Raw genomic sequence first — 19,349 nt, 5'->3', positions numbered from 1 at the left:
GTCATTGATCATTAAATTAAGTGAGAGCCATGGTAGTTCATACCATGATTTTACTGATTCAGAAAGTAGTAATTTAATTTCTTGTGTTTCTTTAGTTATATTTTGTCACACCAATTGCTCATTCTGCAGATCTTCATTTAACAGAGAAATAAAAATAAAACTGCGACTGCTCCCTTTAAGAATATCTTGCATCAATTGAAATACAATGTATAACTTTATATAGCCAGTATTTGTCAATTGAGGACAAATAAAAAGTTATATCTGATGATTTCAAGACCTGTGCGTCGATCAGCATTTTTTTTTATCTAAAATCTTGTCGTATTAGATATATTACCTAAATTGATAGTATTGTCCGGGAGAAATATCAGTGCTATTTCAACCATTAATTAAGCAAACGCTGTGAGGTTTATAATTGTTCTCAATTATAAGTTTTCAATAGTTCTGTGTTTATGTACTACTATTTCTCTAAAATATTGATGATAAAGAGAACTACTGTAGATCCATTGGTTAAAATCTTGATTTTAGATGTTGATAGGAATAAAAATGGACATTTTTCTTTATTTCGTTGTGTCTATTTTAACATGACATTACTGAGTTTTAATGTAAATGCTGAGTTATCCTTAAAAATGTGTGTTACAATTCTGACCTCTTATTAAATATAATGATCATGTAATTCAAATATAACTGGATAGCATTTGTAGAAATTAATAAAAAAATGAGCATTTAAATCTTCAAAAGGCAGTGTAATATGGCAATATTTGATGTGAAATCAAAGTATTCCTTTCAAACATACATGTAGTATGCTTGATGTATATTACAAAGGAGTTATATTCGAGATTTATCTGTTTCTGTTCCTAAATAGATTTGAGCATCTAATAATATACAACATTCAAAATTGTGTCCCAGGATCAGCATGGCTGCTTGGAGATCAGTTGTGTTGATTTCAAATAACATTTTTCATTTTTGAGAAGAAAAGTGTATTATTATTCTATAGTTTTTTTAAATGTAGTTCTTCCTCAGCTTTCTTGAAGGTAGAGCATTATTACAACATTCAAACTTGTTCAATTCTATCACCAATGTTTAATTTCCATTTATCATATCAAATCGAAGATGTGTGCTTATAAAACCAGTGATGAGTCAGTCATCTTGTCTTTTTAAAACCAGAGACATGAATGCAGTCATGCCACGTGTGCACATGTATTTGCTATACTATTCTAATTGTTTAATAGACAATTATTTGGTACTCTTTAGTATGTTACAGTGTAAATCTCTTTTACAAATGATTCAAGGAACGAATTGCACGTCATTTCATTATTTGAGTACCATCGGGAAATATGAATATTTGAGTAACAAGAGGTTCTCTGTCACGTAATGCTGTTTACACGTCTATTATGGTCAAATGCTAGTAACATGGTCCGCTTATTGAGACGTTTTTTTATCAAAACTGATGCGTTTTACCTTGAACTTTTGACAAGATCATCAATGTGATCAAGATTGATAGCCAATAAACATATATCTACCATGTTACAGGCCCAAAATCAGTATTCTCTACCATTTGGACATAGAGACGATATCTAAAGTGTTAAATGTGTTTTATTCCTATGACATTGACTTGATATTTAGTCTTCTTGATTAAATTTTTACATATCTGACCCGGTGACTTAGATGATGTAAACGGAAACGTAACAGCATTCCATCCAAAGTATCTACCATCCATATATCAGCATGTAAGACTTCTGGAACTACGGAACTAAAAATAGTTACTTTTGTTAACCTCTTTGGCATCCACAACCTTGAAAATAGGTCAAGGTAAATTGATGGAGACAATTTGCGGCACTCAAATGTTGGCCCAATATTAGTACCTATGTCTTCTGTAACCTGAGAATATTCTTAAACTTTTTGAAAAAAAAAATTTTTAGCGCTATGATCTTAAAAATACTTCAAGGTTGATTTATTTGGTAAAAGGTGAAGTATTCAATCTAACAAACAGTACCCTGGCAATTCTGGAAAATGTTAACATGTTTGATTCACGTGACCTTGAAAATGGATGATGGACATTATTCTGAGGGTACCACTTGGCAAAATATCAGTTGTTAGAAGCTGATGCATGCAGTCGTTTAGATTAAAGTTGACTGACAGGAAGACAGCGTATTCGCCACCAAATCAAATATTCACCGGCACTTTATGCAGTTTGGCTAAGATATCAATGACATTCGTACTTCCATTCCATAATTCTACTTCTGACGTGTGTGATATACTTAATTTCCTAATTATTTTCGTGTCAATGAGGCAATAAATCACACTTACGTTTTCTAAATTATAACATATTCTTCAAAATACTGATGAAATCATTTTAATACAGCTAATTAAAAATAAACACACTTAAACATCATCAAAACTTCAAAATGCATCTCAAATGAATTGGGTTTTTTTTTTATCTTTTTTCTTTTGCAAAACAACTCGTCAAAACAATAATGGTCAGGTGGTATAAATTGATTTAATAAGTTGGAACATTTTTTTCAGGTTGGCAATGTTTATAGTTTAGAAGTTTTTGTAGTATAACCAGATTTTAATACAGATCGCCACGACAAAGATAGCATGTCATCAAAAATGGAAGATTAAGCTCGAGTAAAGTTTTGAATTCCATCAAATAAACTTTTAATAAAATCATGATGATGAGTTGTCCAGATATTTTATCAACAGTTTTAATATTGAATTTTATGCAACATAGACTAATGTCTTAAGAAGAAAGGATAAAAAACTGAACAATATACAACATTATGTACCATAACGTTGAAACAACATTCACACTCTAACAACCAACCATTTAAGCTTATCCCTCAGATTTTGGGAAAAAGTATGATTATCCTGAATCCGTTTATTTCCATTACTACATCTGCTATCACACTTATCATGGTAAATATGAAGTATTTAAACATTTCTCTTAGTTATGAAGGTGATTTTGAGTTTTCAATAATGATTTCATAAACAAAATCAGTAATTACTATAGTATTGGAGTATCCAGAAATATAGAAAAAAAGTTAAAACACTTGAAAACACATGATGTAAAACATAAGCGCTTTCTTTTCTTTTTCAGATGTTTAATATATTTACATAGATACGGATTGTGACGTCATGAATACCGTTCAATAGTTATGAATGATTATCTATGCAAATATGTAAAACATCCGAAAAAGAAAAGAAAGCGCTTATGTTTTACATCATGTGTTTTTCCAGTGTTTAAACTTTTTTCTATATTTACTGGGCACGGAGAATTCACCACATTTTCAAAATATAAATATATTCGTTAGATCATAACAACGATTTGAGTTTTCAGAGAAAATCGGGAAACACAGAAATATAATTGAAAGGGAAACTATCTATCCATGTTTAGTTCGCTCTGATAGAAAACGGTTTTGCCAAGTCTAAAATTCGCTGAATAAAAACATCATCAAGCTTTAACAACAAATCTAAGGCTAATCGCCCTAGTAGCGGCAGGGTAAAATGAGCGAATATTAAACATCGACAAACGTTTCTCGTATATTGGTGTGTAATACAAGCTCGGGTAATAAAATTGTTTAAATGACAGGTTATGTATTCTGTATATATTTCAACAAACATGAATAATGATTTTTAGTTTCATGTAAACAATGTAGCTTGTTGCCACCTTATTGTTTCTAAGACACAAGTTGTTATGTAGTGTCTATCTTGTCAACATACTAGATATAATGATATAACATTGGTACCATTTAATTGACATAATTACCTGAGGCAACATGCATTTCTTCTGTGTTAACATGTAACCTTCCTTTGGGCATAATGACGATAAGATTTTGGATATAACTCATATTCTTATTTTGCCAAATACAAAATATGATATTTTACTAATATGATAATTTTGATACATTTTCGAAATGATATATTATGGTTCACACTTTATTTTAACAGTTAAACCTCATTCTCATTTCTCATAAGTCTTCAAATATATATTTATTAGGGACAGTAAATTCGGATAATATCGTGGGGCTTAAATTTCGTGGTTCTTCAAGCAAATACTATTTTGTTGTCATTTGATTTCGTGGGAACTTAGTACCCATGATGTCGCCTAGTACTTAAATATATGTTAATTTTTAACTGTTTATCATTTCCTCAACATATCGATTTGTGCATCATAAATATCCACGAATCCAATGAAATTACAATCGCCACGACATGTTTTACAGTATAATATAATTATCTGGATTTTCTTTATATTTACATTCCATGTACACAATAAGAAAACATTTACATTTCAAAGTCTTCTCGAAAATAAGACAAAGGAATATGGTCATGTACAAAATATTTAAACTTATGACTGAAGTAAAAGCACATATGTCATATCATGAAATAAATTATACAATGTACAATCTATCTAATGAATAACACTCGAATAAATTGTTTATCTACAAAATCCACAAAAAAACAAGACTACATGTTTGAGGTATGAACAGGTTCCTTGACTTATTGGTGGACAGATGCACATCGGTAAATAAAAGGAACTTATTCGTACAGTGAACTCATGTTTCAAAATCCTTTTTCATTACCAATTTCTTCAAGAATAAATCATAAAGTCATGACACATTTAAACAATTAAAAAAATACATTCATAAAAAGAATCTGAACACGAGTAGTGTAATGTTTGACTTCCATGTCTTAAAAAGTAATTTGTGATCCAAATTGATTGATTGGTCACTAGTTTATATGGAAATTTTCTATATTATGAACAAGTGCGGTTGGCCAGGCTGGAACAGCTGCACCGTCCATTTCTGGTGCGAGCGCATTATCCGATCTTAAGGTGTGCCTACTTCCTCCGATTGTCGCATTGCATTCTGGACAACGTCCCTCTATGGTTGCACCGCCACAATCACCAATAGCATACACATGTCCTGTAATGAGACAATCAAAGTAGTCACATACATTTTATATTGCAATTTCGAGCCGACAGTACGTTATTTAATGCTTATCATATTTTTTCTTTAATAAGTATTTATCAGAGGATTAATATTGTCAGTTCAAACGTTATCCGCATTTCTAAACCGATTTTAATATATTTCTATGTATAGCTTGTATTATGAAAAAAATATCTATCGCACGTCAACCAGTGTGCAAATGTGATTAAAATAATTACCGTTCGGGCATTTGAACCAGTGTCCATTCCCCATACCCATTGCCTGGATGATTTGAATCCGTTCCTCCTCTGAAATACCAAGCCCAGTTCCAGGGACAACGTCTTTAAGCATTTGCAAGGTGCGTTTAACTTTCTTCTGTTTTTCCTCAGTAAACTTTTTTCCATCGGTGAGCATTACTTCTGCGACACGCATTCTTCTAACTAAGTCACCATCCAAGATCATTTTTCTATTACTAACCTGTGTTTTATACAATAGAAAGTTTCTGAGATCTCTTAGTCTGCATATTTCATCTGTAACGTCCAAGGACTCTTGCTGGGTAAAATACGACCTTGGGTTCAATATCCAAAGCCGAAGTTGCTCAAGGTGTTCCTTCGCCTCCTCGAATATGTCATTCGACTCGGAGGACACCACGACAGCTCTATTCTTTTTTTTCATTTCTTTGATTCTTTCGAGAAATGTTGCCTGATTCTTGACCGTTAAGAGTGTTTCTTCGGACAATTTCATGACTGAATGCGGTTTTATTCGGTGTCGACTTGAAATATCCTTTTCTTGAAGTATTTCCTCAAATCTTTTCATCAGCAGAATTTTATCTCTTTCTTCTAACTGCTCGATTTCATATGGAGTTTCCTCCAATAGGTCTTTGATCCTTTGTTCGTCCCCGAGCAATTTTCGTTTGACTTGTTCTATGTTATGCAAGGTTTGCTTGATGGCGTTTCCGTATCGTAAATTTTTCCGAATAGGAGTTTTGCACTTGGGACAGCCTTTGAATATGATTTCGCTTATTTCATCAGAAGAATCCTGATCCATGTATGTGTCCATGGCATTGACTTCGATTACGTGACCGCAGTCCTCCAGCTGTATAAACCTAGCATCAGGTTCATCTTCATCTCCGAAGAATATTTCTGTCACAATATCCCTGTTACAAACCCTGCAAAGTGATGGACATTTTTCCCCACACATTCCTATGCATTTATGCCCGCATTTCAGCTTATTTTTGCAAGATTTATTACAACGGGGTCGCTCACAAGGCTCACAACACAGCTTTGTGCAAGTGAAATGTTTACAGGTCCACTCACATGGTTCGTTACAAGGTACACAGGGTTCTCCGCAACGGTTGTTGCACCTGCTATGAATGCAACGATTTTCGCATCTTTTGACGCATGGTGGACACCTAGAACATCGATCAGTGCAAAGGTGACCGCAAATTAATGTTCGGCCGCACTGCTTTGTGCAAGCTTTGTGAAGTCTTCCATGACTGCATGATCCACAGCTTCCTGCACATAGATGATCACACTCCAGGACATCTTGACATCCCTCAACACATTTTGTAATGTCCTTCTGGAAACATTTTACCATTCCAACGTGCCTACAAGATGGCCATATCTTTTGGACATATTCCTGGCATTTTGTTGTGTGATCCTCACCACATGTTTCCGCACATCTGTGTCCACACAACAAGATTTTCGAACACCTTTCCTTACAACGAAAATAGGCAGGATCTATGTGGCAGGGAATGTCTTGCTTGTGGCCACACTGCGGTATTTTTTTCTGAACTAAAACGTGACATTCGCCACATTTCTGGTAGCAAAGTTTATTGCATTTATGTTTGTTATCACAAATAATCCGTTCACAGCGTTTTCTGCATTGAATTTTTTCATGTTTTTGATCAAGAACATGACATACCATGCTGCATGTATGACCACATTCGAGTCGGAACTGACACGGCTTCATACATCCACCCTCGGGAGCCTTTTGGAAGTCTTCAGATACTCTAGCTATCATCCCTCCGTCTTCTGGATGATTTTGGCAAATTAGCTTCAGACCTTCACCTATCATCCTCTCCTTCTGTGCATGAGAGACAATGTGTTTCCACAACCTACTCCCTTGTGCCATAATGTCCATGTTTCCTATAACAAACATGCCCTTCTTTGCCCGAGACAATGCAACACACACGCGGTTGTCGATTTTTAAAAAGCCTATTTTTCCATCACTGTTGCTTCTGACAAGTGAAAGTAGAACAATGTCGTTCTCCTCGCCTTGGAAGTTGTCGACAACAGTAATGCGAACCCCACTGAAAATTTGCTTCGGCATTTCCTTTCTAATGGTGAAGAGCTGTCCAGAGTATAGTGTGAGAATTGTGATTTGGTCTGGTTCGTATCCTTGTAACAAAAAGTACTTGCAAAGTCCTGCAATATACTTGGCCTCATGAATGTTTGAATGGCTCTTTAGATCGACGTCTTCTTGTTCTCGAAAACTATGGTTAATGAAGAATGCATTAGTTGCGGTTCCTTTAATGTTATCATACGTCCTGACAATGTCGTGATCTTTCAGCTCCGGATATATCAAAGTCATGATCTTTGAAATTTCCGGACGCATCCTGTGTTGTAGTTCTAGGCAATCCAGGTCAATGTCATTTTTTATCATCCTTTCAAACAAAGACAAATCTAAGTTGTATTCCTTAGCTAGCTTGTATACTGTCGGGTTCGGTCGAAGTTGTTTGTGGTCTCCAATCAGGATCAGGTGTTGACAGTCCCTGCTGAGTGTTGTGATCACGTGCGCCTCAAGGACCTCAGCTGCTTCCTCAACCACTATCACCCTTGGCCCTATTTCCTGAAGTACCGCCTGATACTTTGCTGCTCCTGTGGTAGTCATTCCTACTACCGTTGCCTTTCTGATTATCCCCTTGTCCTCTTGCATTAAGACTTCCTGATGCTGATCACAAATAGACTGGTATTCGCGAACCGTTAATCTGATCTTATCTCTCATCTTTTCGGAGAACTTGTTCACCCAATACCTGTATAATCGCCATTTGTCTTTCTGGCTTAATTCCCAAACGTCATAAATCCTCTCGATTTCTGCTTCGTCCATCCTGTCTTCCGATCCTAGTTCTCTTCGCAGACGTCTTTTAAGTGCTTTCTTCTGTTTTTTCGTCATCTGCCAACCGTCGTCATGATTTGTATCTTTTTCTTCTAGGTTTGTTACATTAAGTGCAACAGAGTTTTTACTTAATTGCATCTTAAGCATAACAACCTCTGCCTTTTCCATCTCCACATCATAACCATCATCCAAGTATTCATCTATTTCTCTTTGAGCAACCATGGCATCTACTTCATCTAGAACATCTACTAATTCATCATCCTCATCATTGGGATCGTCTTGATGTTCGGGTTGTTGCGCATCACCGGCGTGGAATTGTGCATGATCTTGGTTTGGAACTTCTGCGGCTGCATCTAGACCTTCCCTCAAGTCAAGGTTCTGTTCTTCCTCACCGATTGTAAGAGTATCTATATTCAGCCAGTCCAGTATAGCGGCGCGCGTCTTTCTCTGTTGTGTTTGAAAACCATCGTCAAAATAAGCGGCTCTGGTTTCAGAAATATCTGCATAAAATCTGCCCATAAATGATTCCAATACATCTTCGTTCAAAACCTCTCGGCTGGCGATTTCTAAGGAACTTGATATTCTGTTTATCTCGTGTTGGAGGTCTTTCATCTGGTTTCTTGCGTTCATTCTTCCACGATGTATTTCATCTGGGACCTCTCGTAGTTCCCGTATCCTCGAACGCATACTATTTAAATTGTACTTTTTCATAGCTTCACTTGTACTTCTTCCACCGACTCGGAGTATTGATCCTTTGAAAAAATCGCATATGCCTTCTATGAACTGATCGAGGGCGTGGTTGGTATAACAGACTACCAGCATTGGCCTATGATCTTCCTGGTGTGTGTCAGGATTCGTATTCCAAATAGAATGGTTGTGAAGCAGCGCTTTCACTATCTTTAACCCGATGTAGGTTTTGCCTGTTCCTGGAGGCCCTTGGGTGAGAACAAATTCGCTAGTCAAAGCCCGCTTGACAGCTTTGTATTGGGACTGATCGAGATGCAACAGCTCCGCGCTAGGCCATACACCGTTTACTTCAACCGACTTTGCCACAGCCGCTCTTTCGCTGAATTCTTTATTTAAATTTCGTAGTTCGTGTTGCCTAACACTACTTATAATGAATCCTTCATCTACGAGTGGACGCATGTCCAGTGTCAAGCGGTCGTTTTGCCTCAAGTAAAGAGGAGCTTGCATTTTTGTGTTGCATTTGATAATGTACTTTTCAAAGGGAAGGTCGCCTTCGTCGATTTTTTGCAGACCTTTCAGAACGTGTCGATAGGCTTCAAAATATGCTACTGTTTCTGCCATAACATATTTCTTGTTGAAATGAAGATTGACAGTTCTGTTGCTAACACCTTCAAACTTCACATCCAAAATTCCCTCTTTGAGTTTTTTTGGGTCACGTTCGGCAACAGTTGCAAACAATAAAGTCCTGAAGTTATCACTCGAAAAACAAACTAGAGATCCAAAGATTAGACGTTTGCTTGACTCCCAGTTCACTCGCTGCATCCTACTGACGTCAAAAGAAATTCGATGGCACAATCCATTGCTAGCTCCGATTGGACATATCACCTGGACGTCGTAATAAACTCTCATTTCTTGTGAGCGCTTCGATTTCCCTGTCTGCACTGCAGCTATGTAACCATTGATTCCATCACGCAGAGGACCGACGAAGTCCTCTCTTAGGAGCCTAAACTGAACATCTAGATAGTGATCCAGGTTTTGAAAACCTCCTTTTATTTTGTTCCTACGCAAAAACGGACCTTCTTCATTCTGTACATCAGATTTTTCTGGAAACACCGAAATTTCACGGAAGTTATCGGGAGGCTTGTCGTCATCATGCCTAGAAGATGTTTGCTCTCTTTTCCTTGATTTCACCTGTGCCTCTGCAAGCATATGGTCTCTCAGCATACAACATTCGTTGAAATCCTTCCATAAATCATCTTCTATGATGTCAGTGGTCGCACGCAGAGTATTCAAAACCGACTGCATTACTCCCATAACACCAAATACTGATGTTATTGAGCTTGGGCTTCGCCGGGCGATCTCCGACATGATGAATATAGTATCGTGAAGAGGTGCTCTGAATTCAAGTTGTCTGACAGGAGATTTTTCCAAGATCATTCTTGACATGAATGTAGGCAATGTGCAATTGATAAAAGTTGAGTTAAGTATACACGTTAAAAGCTGTATAACCTTTGCTGGAGACGACTGACATCTACATGCCTTAGCTATGCACCTGAGGAAAAGAGAGATGAAATCGTTGCTCAGTGTTGCGTCATTCAAACCCTCCTGAAGGCCACTATCGGAGTGGGCAATTGTTATAAGAATATCAGAAGGCTCCTTGTGTTGTAATTCGTTTAGTCTTTTGAAGCCAAGACGTGTCCTCCAGGGTCGCGGAGCTCTTGCCTGACGATCATCACGACCCCTCCCTCGATTTAAGTCTCCTCGACGTACCCGTCTATTCCCGTCTCCCCTATCGCCTCTACCACCACCCCTTCCACCTCCGTCTCCCCTTCTATCCCTTTGTCTAGCACCTTCTTGGTCGTCGTCCATTCTTCAGTTGCAAATTTTAAAACTCCAGCTGACCGAGGAATGTTGCGTCAAGAGGAAGATATAGAGTGAATCATCTTGACATCATCTGAAAGTACATGAAGCGATTCGCAATGTCAAAGCAGTTCATAATGGTAGTAGAAATATTTTCATATGTTGCACTGTGGAAATACATGATCATTTATAAATAAGTACGGAAATAGGTGACTACTTTATTAAAATTATGCTGTGACCCCTCCACAGTTATCAAGGTAGGGTGTTTTGAATAAGAGGCCCATACGGCCTAGATCGCTTGACTGGTTTGATTTAGTCATTTCTTAATCCAAATGCAATATTTGCATACTATCAAACAGTCGTCCTATTCTTGCAGTTCTACAATTCTAACCATGTATGGAAGAATGCTCTAAAGGAGGAAATGCTGATAAAATTCACAATTGTTTACGCTCTTACATGACACTGGACAAAAGCTGATCGCAAGATCGCAATGGGTTAACAGGATGACCTAAAAAGGTGAAAAATTGCCAGAAAAGCAAACGTTACAGACGTTCATGTGTAAAGGGCCAAACAATTCTGTAAAATGTCTTGTCAAATTTTCTAAAAGGCATCTACATAAAAGGTGGAAATTTAATATCAGACATAAGAATGATTCATTCAGTACTTCTTCTAAAATGATAACAAACCGGTTCATCTTAAATGGTCGCGTATAACGAATGTTTGAAGAAAATGACAGCAATGTAAAATGGAAATTGGTGGCACTGTTTGACAGTTTTTCACTTATCTTCACCTCGTACAGGTCAACCATTTTCACAATTTGATTGCAAATGATCAGAGTATGTATATAGATATACCAAATACCAGGACTTTAGACCTTGTTAAGGCATTCGATACTGTAGACCTTGTCAAGATATTTGACACTGATGATTTTAAAAGTTAGTGAAGGTAATTCATTTTCGCAAACCTGATTGCCAGTAACCTAGGAATCTTACATATATCAAATAAAAGCATTTCCCCAGGGCGAAACAACAAAACAAAATTGGTCTGTTCCATGGCAAAATTTATTTACTGGATAGAAAATGATACAAATATGGAAGTGAACAAAGGATAATAATTTTTTAAAATATGGTGAAAGCAGTAAGCCGTTCATAATTTTTTTTAAAAAATCAAAGAAATGAAATTACAATCATAAAAAACTAAAGGAGGAGAAATCTGAACGCACACAAAGGTTTTTGGGGGTGTGGGGAGTTGGGGGGAGGGGTAAAAATGTATCAGTGTAATTTGGGAAAACACAATTTATGTAATGGTTATCATGCCTATCAAGTTAAAAGGATATCAGTGTAAAACTCAATATCACAAGAGTCTTAAGGGCCATAATGGTTACCTGAGTCACAATGCTTCTTGTAACAGTTGGTTAAAAAGTTATACAACTTTAACTATATTGTACAACATAATGCAAATGTAAATTGTGTCTGCATTAACTGCTGTCCCATGTGTAGGCTTCTAACTAAGTTTGAATTAAAGGAATCACACTCAAGATTTCGATTTTCCTATTTAAAATCTGCCATCCAGGGAACAGTTGAACATCTTTGAAATTTCTATCAAGTTGACCCATATTGGCCCCGCCCATCGCACATGTGGGTCAGTCAAGGTCAATATGTGCCTCTCATCAACCTATCAGCTTATGAAAAAGAAAACAAACATTTGAACCAAATTTTAAAAAAATTCTGAAAGAAAATTAACAAATTATGCTCAATGTGTGCATTAAATTGAGTCAAGTTTACCCCCTCCCTAAGGGGAAATGCGAGATCCTGGGGTCATGAAATTTACAATTGTTATAAAGCACGTATGAAACTTCCAACCAAGAAAAGTATTTGGTTTTACATTCTCTAGGTATTGAGAAGATTTGTTAATCATCAGTAAATTTGACCAATCTTGGCCCTGCCCAACAGCCCCTGGGGTCAGTCGAGATCAGTATGTGCATCTTGTTTAACTTTCATCTTAAACTAATTATTACAACAAGTTTTAACTTTTAAAATATACAAAAATGTAACTTTTCTACATAAAATATAGTAATCTTAACCCTCTCCTCAAGGAGAAATGTGAGATCCTGGGGTCGTGAACTTCACCATTTTGGTAAAGCATCTGAAGGCCGTTCTATCCATGATGAGTACTTGATTCTATCATATTTGGGATTTTAGAATAAAGCTTCAGTAGAAGTTTCAATCTATCAGACCCTTTCTGGCCCTGCTATCAGGATACTGGGGGTCGGTACTTTATAATTTACATTTTTTGCGCCTTTAACCATGGAAGATTTTGTAAAATAGATTTTTCACACACATCATACCCAAATATGTTGAACTATATAATGCACCTACACACACATGTCACATATACATCATATCCTAACACACACATCATACCCCACACACATATACATCATATCCTAGCACACACATCATACCCCACACACATATACATCATATCCTAACACACACATCATACCCCACACACATATACATCATATCCTAACACATATATCATACCCCACACATATATACATCATATCCTAACACACACATCATACACCACACACATACATCATATCCTAACCAACACATCATACCCCACACACATATACATCATATCCTAACACACACATCATACCCCACACACATATACATCATATCCTAACACACACATCATACCCCACACACATATACATCATATCCTAGCACACACATCATACCCCACACACACATACATCATATCCTAACACAAACATCATATCCCACACTCATATACATCATATCCTAACACACACATCATACCCCACACACATATACATCATATCCTAACACACACATCATACCCCACACACATATACATCATATCCAAATCATATCCTAACACACACATCATACTCCACACTCATATACATCATATCCTAACACACACATCATACACACATCATATCCTAACACACACATATACATATCCTAACACACACATCATACCCCACACACATATACATAATATCCTAACACACACATCACACCCCACTCATATATACATCATATCTTAACAAACACATTACACCCCACAAACATATACCTCATATCCAAACACACACATCATACCCACACACATATACATCATATCCTAACACATACATCATACCCCACACACATATACATCATATCCTAACACACACATCATACCCCACACACATATACATCATATCCTAACACACACATCATACCACATATATACGCACACACATCATACCCCACACACATATACATAATATCCTAACACATACATCATACCCCACACACATATACATCATATCCTAACATACTTATCATACCCCACACACATATACATCATATCCTAACACATACATCATACCCAACACACATTAATCATACCCCACACACATACACATCATATCCTAACCAACACATCATACCCCACACACATATGCATCATATCCTAACACACACATCATATATACATCATATCCTACACACACATCATACCCCACACACATATCCATCATCATATCCTAACACACACATCATACCCCACACTCATATACATCATATCCTAACACACACATCATACCCCACACACATATACATCATATCCTAACACACACATCATACCCCACACACATATACATCATATCCTAGCACACATGTCATACCCCACACACATATACATCATATCCTAACACACACATCATACCCCACACACATATACATCATATCCTAACACACACATCATACCCCACACACATATACATCATATCCTAACACACACATCATACCCCACACACATATACATCATATCAACACACACATCATACACACACATATACATCATACACACATCATATATACATCACACATATACATCATATCACACACACATCATACCCCACACACATATACATCATATCCTAACACACACATCATACCCCACACACATATACATCATATCCTAACACACACATCATACCCCACACACATATACATCATATCCTAACACACACATCATATCCCTAACACACACATCATACACACACATCATATATCCCACACACATATATACACATCATATCCTAGCACACACATCATACCCCACACACATATTCATCATATCCTAACACAAACATCATATCCCACACTCATATACATCATATCCTAGCACACACATCATACCCCACACACATATACATCATATCCTAGCACACACATCATACCCCACACACACATACATCATATCCTAACACACACATCATATCCCACACTCATATACATCATATCCTAACACACACATCATACCCCACACACATATACATCATATCCGAACACAAACATCATATCCCACACTCATATACATCATATCCTAACACACACATCATACCCCACACACATATACATCATATCCTAACACACACACATCATACCCCACACACATATACATCATATCCTAACACACACATCATATCCCAATCTTATACATCACATCTTAACATATACATCATACCCCACACACATATACATAATATCCAAACACATATACATCATATCCACACATATCCAACACACACACATCATATCCCACACACATACACACATATACATCATATCCTAACACACACATCATACCCCACACACATATACATCATATCCAAACACACACATCATACCCCACACACATATACATCATATCCTAACACACACATCATACCCCACACACATATACATCATATCCTAACACACACATCATACCCCACACACATATACATCATATCCTAACACACACATCATACCCCACACACATATACATCATATCCTAACACACACATCATACCCCACACACATATACATCATATCCTAACACACACATCATACCCCACACTCATATACATCATATCCTAACACACACATCATACCCCACACACATATACATCATATCCTAACACACACATCATACCCCACACACATACATCATACCCCAAACACATATACATCATATCCTAACACATACATCATACCCCACACACATATACATAATATCCAAACACATATACATCATACCCCACACACATATGCATCATATCCTAACACACACATCATACCCCACACTCATATACATCATATCCTAACACACACATCATACCCCACACACATATACATCATATCCTATACATCATATCCTAACACACACATCATACCCCAATCTTATACATCACATCTTAACATATACATCATACCCCACACACATATACATCATATCCAAACACATATACATCATATCCTAACATATTTATCATACCCCACACACATATACATCATATCCTAACACATACATCATACCCCACACACATATACATCATATCCTAACACACACATCACACCCCACACTTATATACATCATATCCTAACACACACATCATACCCCACACACATATACATCATATCCTAACACACACATCATACCCCACACACATATACATAATATCCTAACACACACACACACATATACATCATATCCTAACACATGCATCATACCCCACACACATATACATCTTATCCTAACCAACACATCATACACCACACATATACATCATATCCTAACACACACATCATACCCCACACATATATACATCATATCCAAACACACACATCATACCCAACACACACACACATCATACCCCACACACATATACATCATATCCTAACACACACACATCATACCCCACACATATATACATCATATCCTAACACACACATCATACACCACACACATACATCATATCCTAGCACACACATCATACACCACACACATACATCATATCCCAACACACACATCATACCCCAATCTTATACATCACATCTTAACACATACATCATACCCCACACACACATACATCATATCCTAACACAAACATCATATCCCACACTCATATACATTATATCCTAGCACACACATCATACCCCACACACATATACATCATATCCTAACACACACATCATACCCCACACACATATACATCATATCCTAGCATATCATCATATCCTAACACACACACACACACATATACATCATATCCACACACACACACACATATACATCATACACACACATATACATCATATCCTAACACATACATCATACCCCACACACATATACATCATATCCTAGCACACACATCATACCCCACTCATATATACATAATATCCTAACACATACATCATACCCCACACACATATACATCATATCCTAACACACACATCATACCCAACACACATACATCATACCCCAAACACATACACATCATATCCTAACCAACACATCATACCCCACACACATATGCATCATATCCTAACACACACATCATACCCCACACTCATATACATCATATCCTAACACACACATCATACCCCACACACATATACATCATATCCTAACACACACACATACATCATACCCCACACACATATACATCATATCCTAACACACACATCATACCCCACACACATATACATCATATCCTAACACACACATCATACCCCACACACATATACATCATATCCTAACACACACATCATACCCCACACACATATACATCATATCCTAACACACACATCATACCCCACACACATATACATCATATCCTAACACACACATCATATCCCACACACATATACATCATATCCTAACACACACATCATACCCCACACACATATACATCATATCCAAACACACATATCATACCCAACACACTTACATCATACCCCAAACACATATACATCATATCCTAACACACACATCATACCCCACACACATATACATCATATCCTAACACACACATCATACCCCACACACATATACATCATATCCTAACACACACATCATACCCCACACACATATACATCATATCCTAACACACACATCATACCCCACACACATATACATCATATCCTAACACACACACATCATACCCCACACACATATACATCATATCCTAGCACACACATCATACCCCACACACATATACATCATATCCAAACACACACATCATACCCAACACACATCATACCCCACACACATATACATCATATCCTAACACACACATCATACCCCACACACATATACATCATATCCTAACATACTTATCATAGTCCACACACATACATTATACCCCAAACACATATACATCATATCCTTCATACACATACATCATATCCTCACACACATACATCATACCCCAAACACATACACATCATATCCTAACCAACACATCATACCCCACACACATATACATCATATTCTACAGAAAGATTATTGGTTACTGGTACCGCGATGAAACAGTTGTGGTTTGATCCATTGATAATTATGAAACCACAATCAGCGTGACCCTAACACATGTAATTACCTTATGTAAACAAATTCCCGCAGGTACCTGACTTAACAAACATGAACGGCTTGGCTAATTGGATAATTAACGGTTCTTAACAGGTAATATTATACAGAATATCCCTAACACATATCATAACACCTCAACAGTATATCATATAAGTCATTCATATGGATATGGATCAAATTCAAATGATAAATACCAACTTCCCCTATTAGATTATTCTAAGATGTCTTAGAGCACATGATAATGTAAAAGTGTATGTAATAAATCTTTGCTGAGATATTTTATCATCTTTATAAAATAATTTTAAATCACGATGCACATGTACATTGGTCATACAATTTGTAAACAGCAAAAACGCTATCTGAATTATTCAAGTGTCTCTGTCTGAAGGTCGGGGACATGCTATTTTATCCTATTTATAGTTATGATCCTCTATGGCAGCTATCCAAAGATATACAAACATGTGCGAATATCAAGATTCGATTAAAAAAAATGTGTACAAAAATGACACATTAAACAACATTGGAACACTGGAACACAACTTTGATTTCATTAAAAAGGAGCAGTCAATTAATTCTCATTAAAACTGATTGTATTATGTTTAGATATTGTCTATATACACTGTGTACGCCTCAATAAATTTCAATTTGTAGAAGTTGAGAGTATAGACACAGAAAATATACGAAACAGCGTCGGGGTGTAGCATACCTCGCATTTTCCTCTGTGTGTTTAGCATGAGAGTGAACTGTGACGTCAACAGGGCGTTATAACATACACGTATGAGTGCAGAGACGAAACCGAAAGTAGGTTTTATCAGATACTTCCTGGTGCGTTCGATTACGTAATCTGCACACCTCTCTCGCTTTCGAAAAAATGTTGCGATCTGTGACCTTTAGACTTCACGTACAGTTTACCTGCGGTTTTCTAGCTAAGCCATCATTTTCAAGATAAATGCAGGTTTTATAAACTATGAATAAAATATGTCAAATTTAAGACCTACTGTACGTATATTATCACGTATCGATTTAAATATGGGCCTAATTAATGTCAAGGTCAGAAACTAATTTATGCACATCAACATTCTACCTTCTAAATAAAAAAAATACGAACATCATCTTCTCAGAATATATGTCGTTAAAACAGATTCATAAAATTCTAAAACGCAATAACGTTATTAAAAGGACTGGACAAATAAAGTTAACGGATGATGTGCATCTCGTGTAAATGCACGCGTGTTTTCATAAAATCTGAACGAAGGTCATATTTCAGACTTACAATAGCAACTGGTTCTATGAGTACAAGTACACGTTGTCAATGGT

At 36.7% G+C, this 19,349-nt stretch overlaps 1 protein-coding gene across 1 annotated transcript; it reads right to left on the bottom strand.

Annotated features, from left to right (window-relative positions):
• Positions 1-3,910: 3,910 nt before the first annotated feature.
• Positions 3,911-18,771, bottom strand: LOC132565506 (NFX1-type zinc finger-containing protein 1-like). The gene is made up of 3 exons (XM_060230159.1): positions 18,739-18,771; positions 5,168-10,686; positions 3,911-4,925 (listed from the first exon to the last, which is right to left on the bottom strand). The coding sequence occupies exons 2-3, from the start codon at positions 10,599-10,601 to the stop codon at positions 4,732-4,734; spliced, it is 5,628 nt and encodes a 1,875-aa protein (XP_060086142.1). The 5' UTR covers positions 10,602-10,686; positions 18,739-18,771; the 3' UTR covers positions 3,911-4,731.
• Positions 18,772-19,349: the final 578 nt, after the last annotated feature.

This window comes from Ylistrum balloti, unplaced genomic scaffold, assembly GCF_031769215.1.
Source record: "Ylistrum balloti isolate Yb309-2 unplaced genomic scaffold, AGI_CSIRO_Ybal_v1 Utg369576, whole genome shotgun sequence".
In the NCBI taxonomy this organism is placed as follows: domain Eukaryota; kingdom Metazoa; phylum Mollusca; class Bivalvia; order Pectinida; family Pectinidae; genus Ylistrum; species Ylistrum balloti.
Note: the sequence above shows the minus strand (reverse complement) of the source record. Positions and strands in the feature narration are given on the sequence as shown.

Coding starts and splice junctions, on each gene's coding strand:
- LOC132565506 (XM_060230159.1), bottom strand. CDS start 10,601: ATGGACGACGACCAAGAAGGTGCTAGACAAAGGGATAGAAGGGGAGAC. Junction 4,926..5,167: donor CTGGTTCAAATGCCCGAACG/GTAATTATTTTA, acceptor GTCTCATTACAG/GACATGTGTATGCTATTGGT.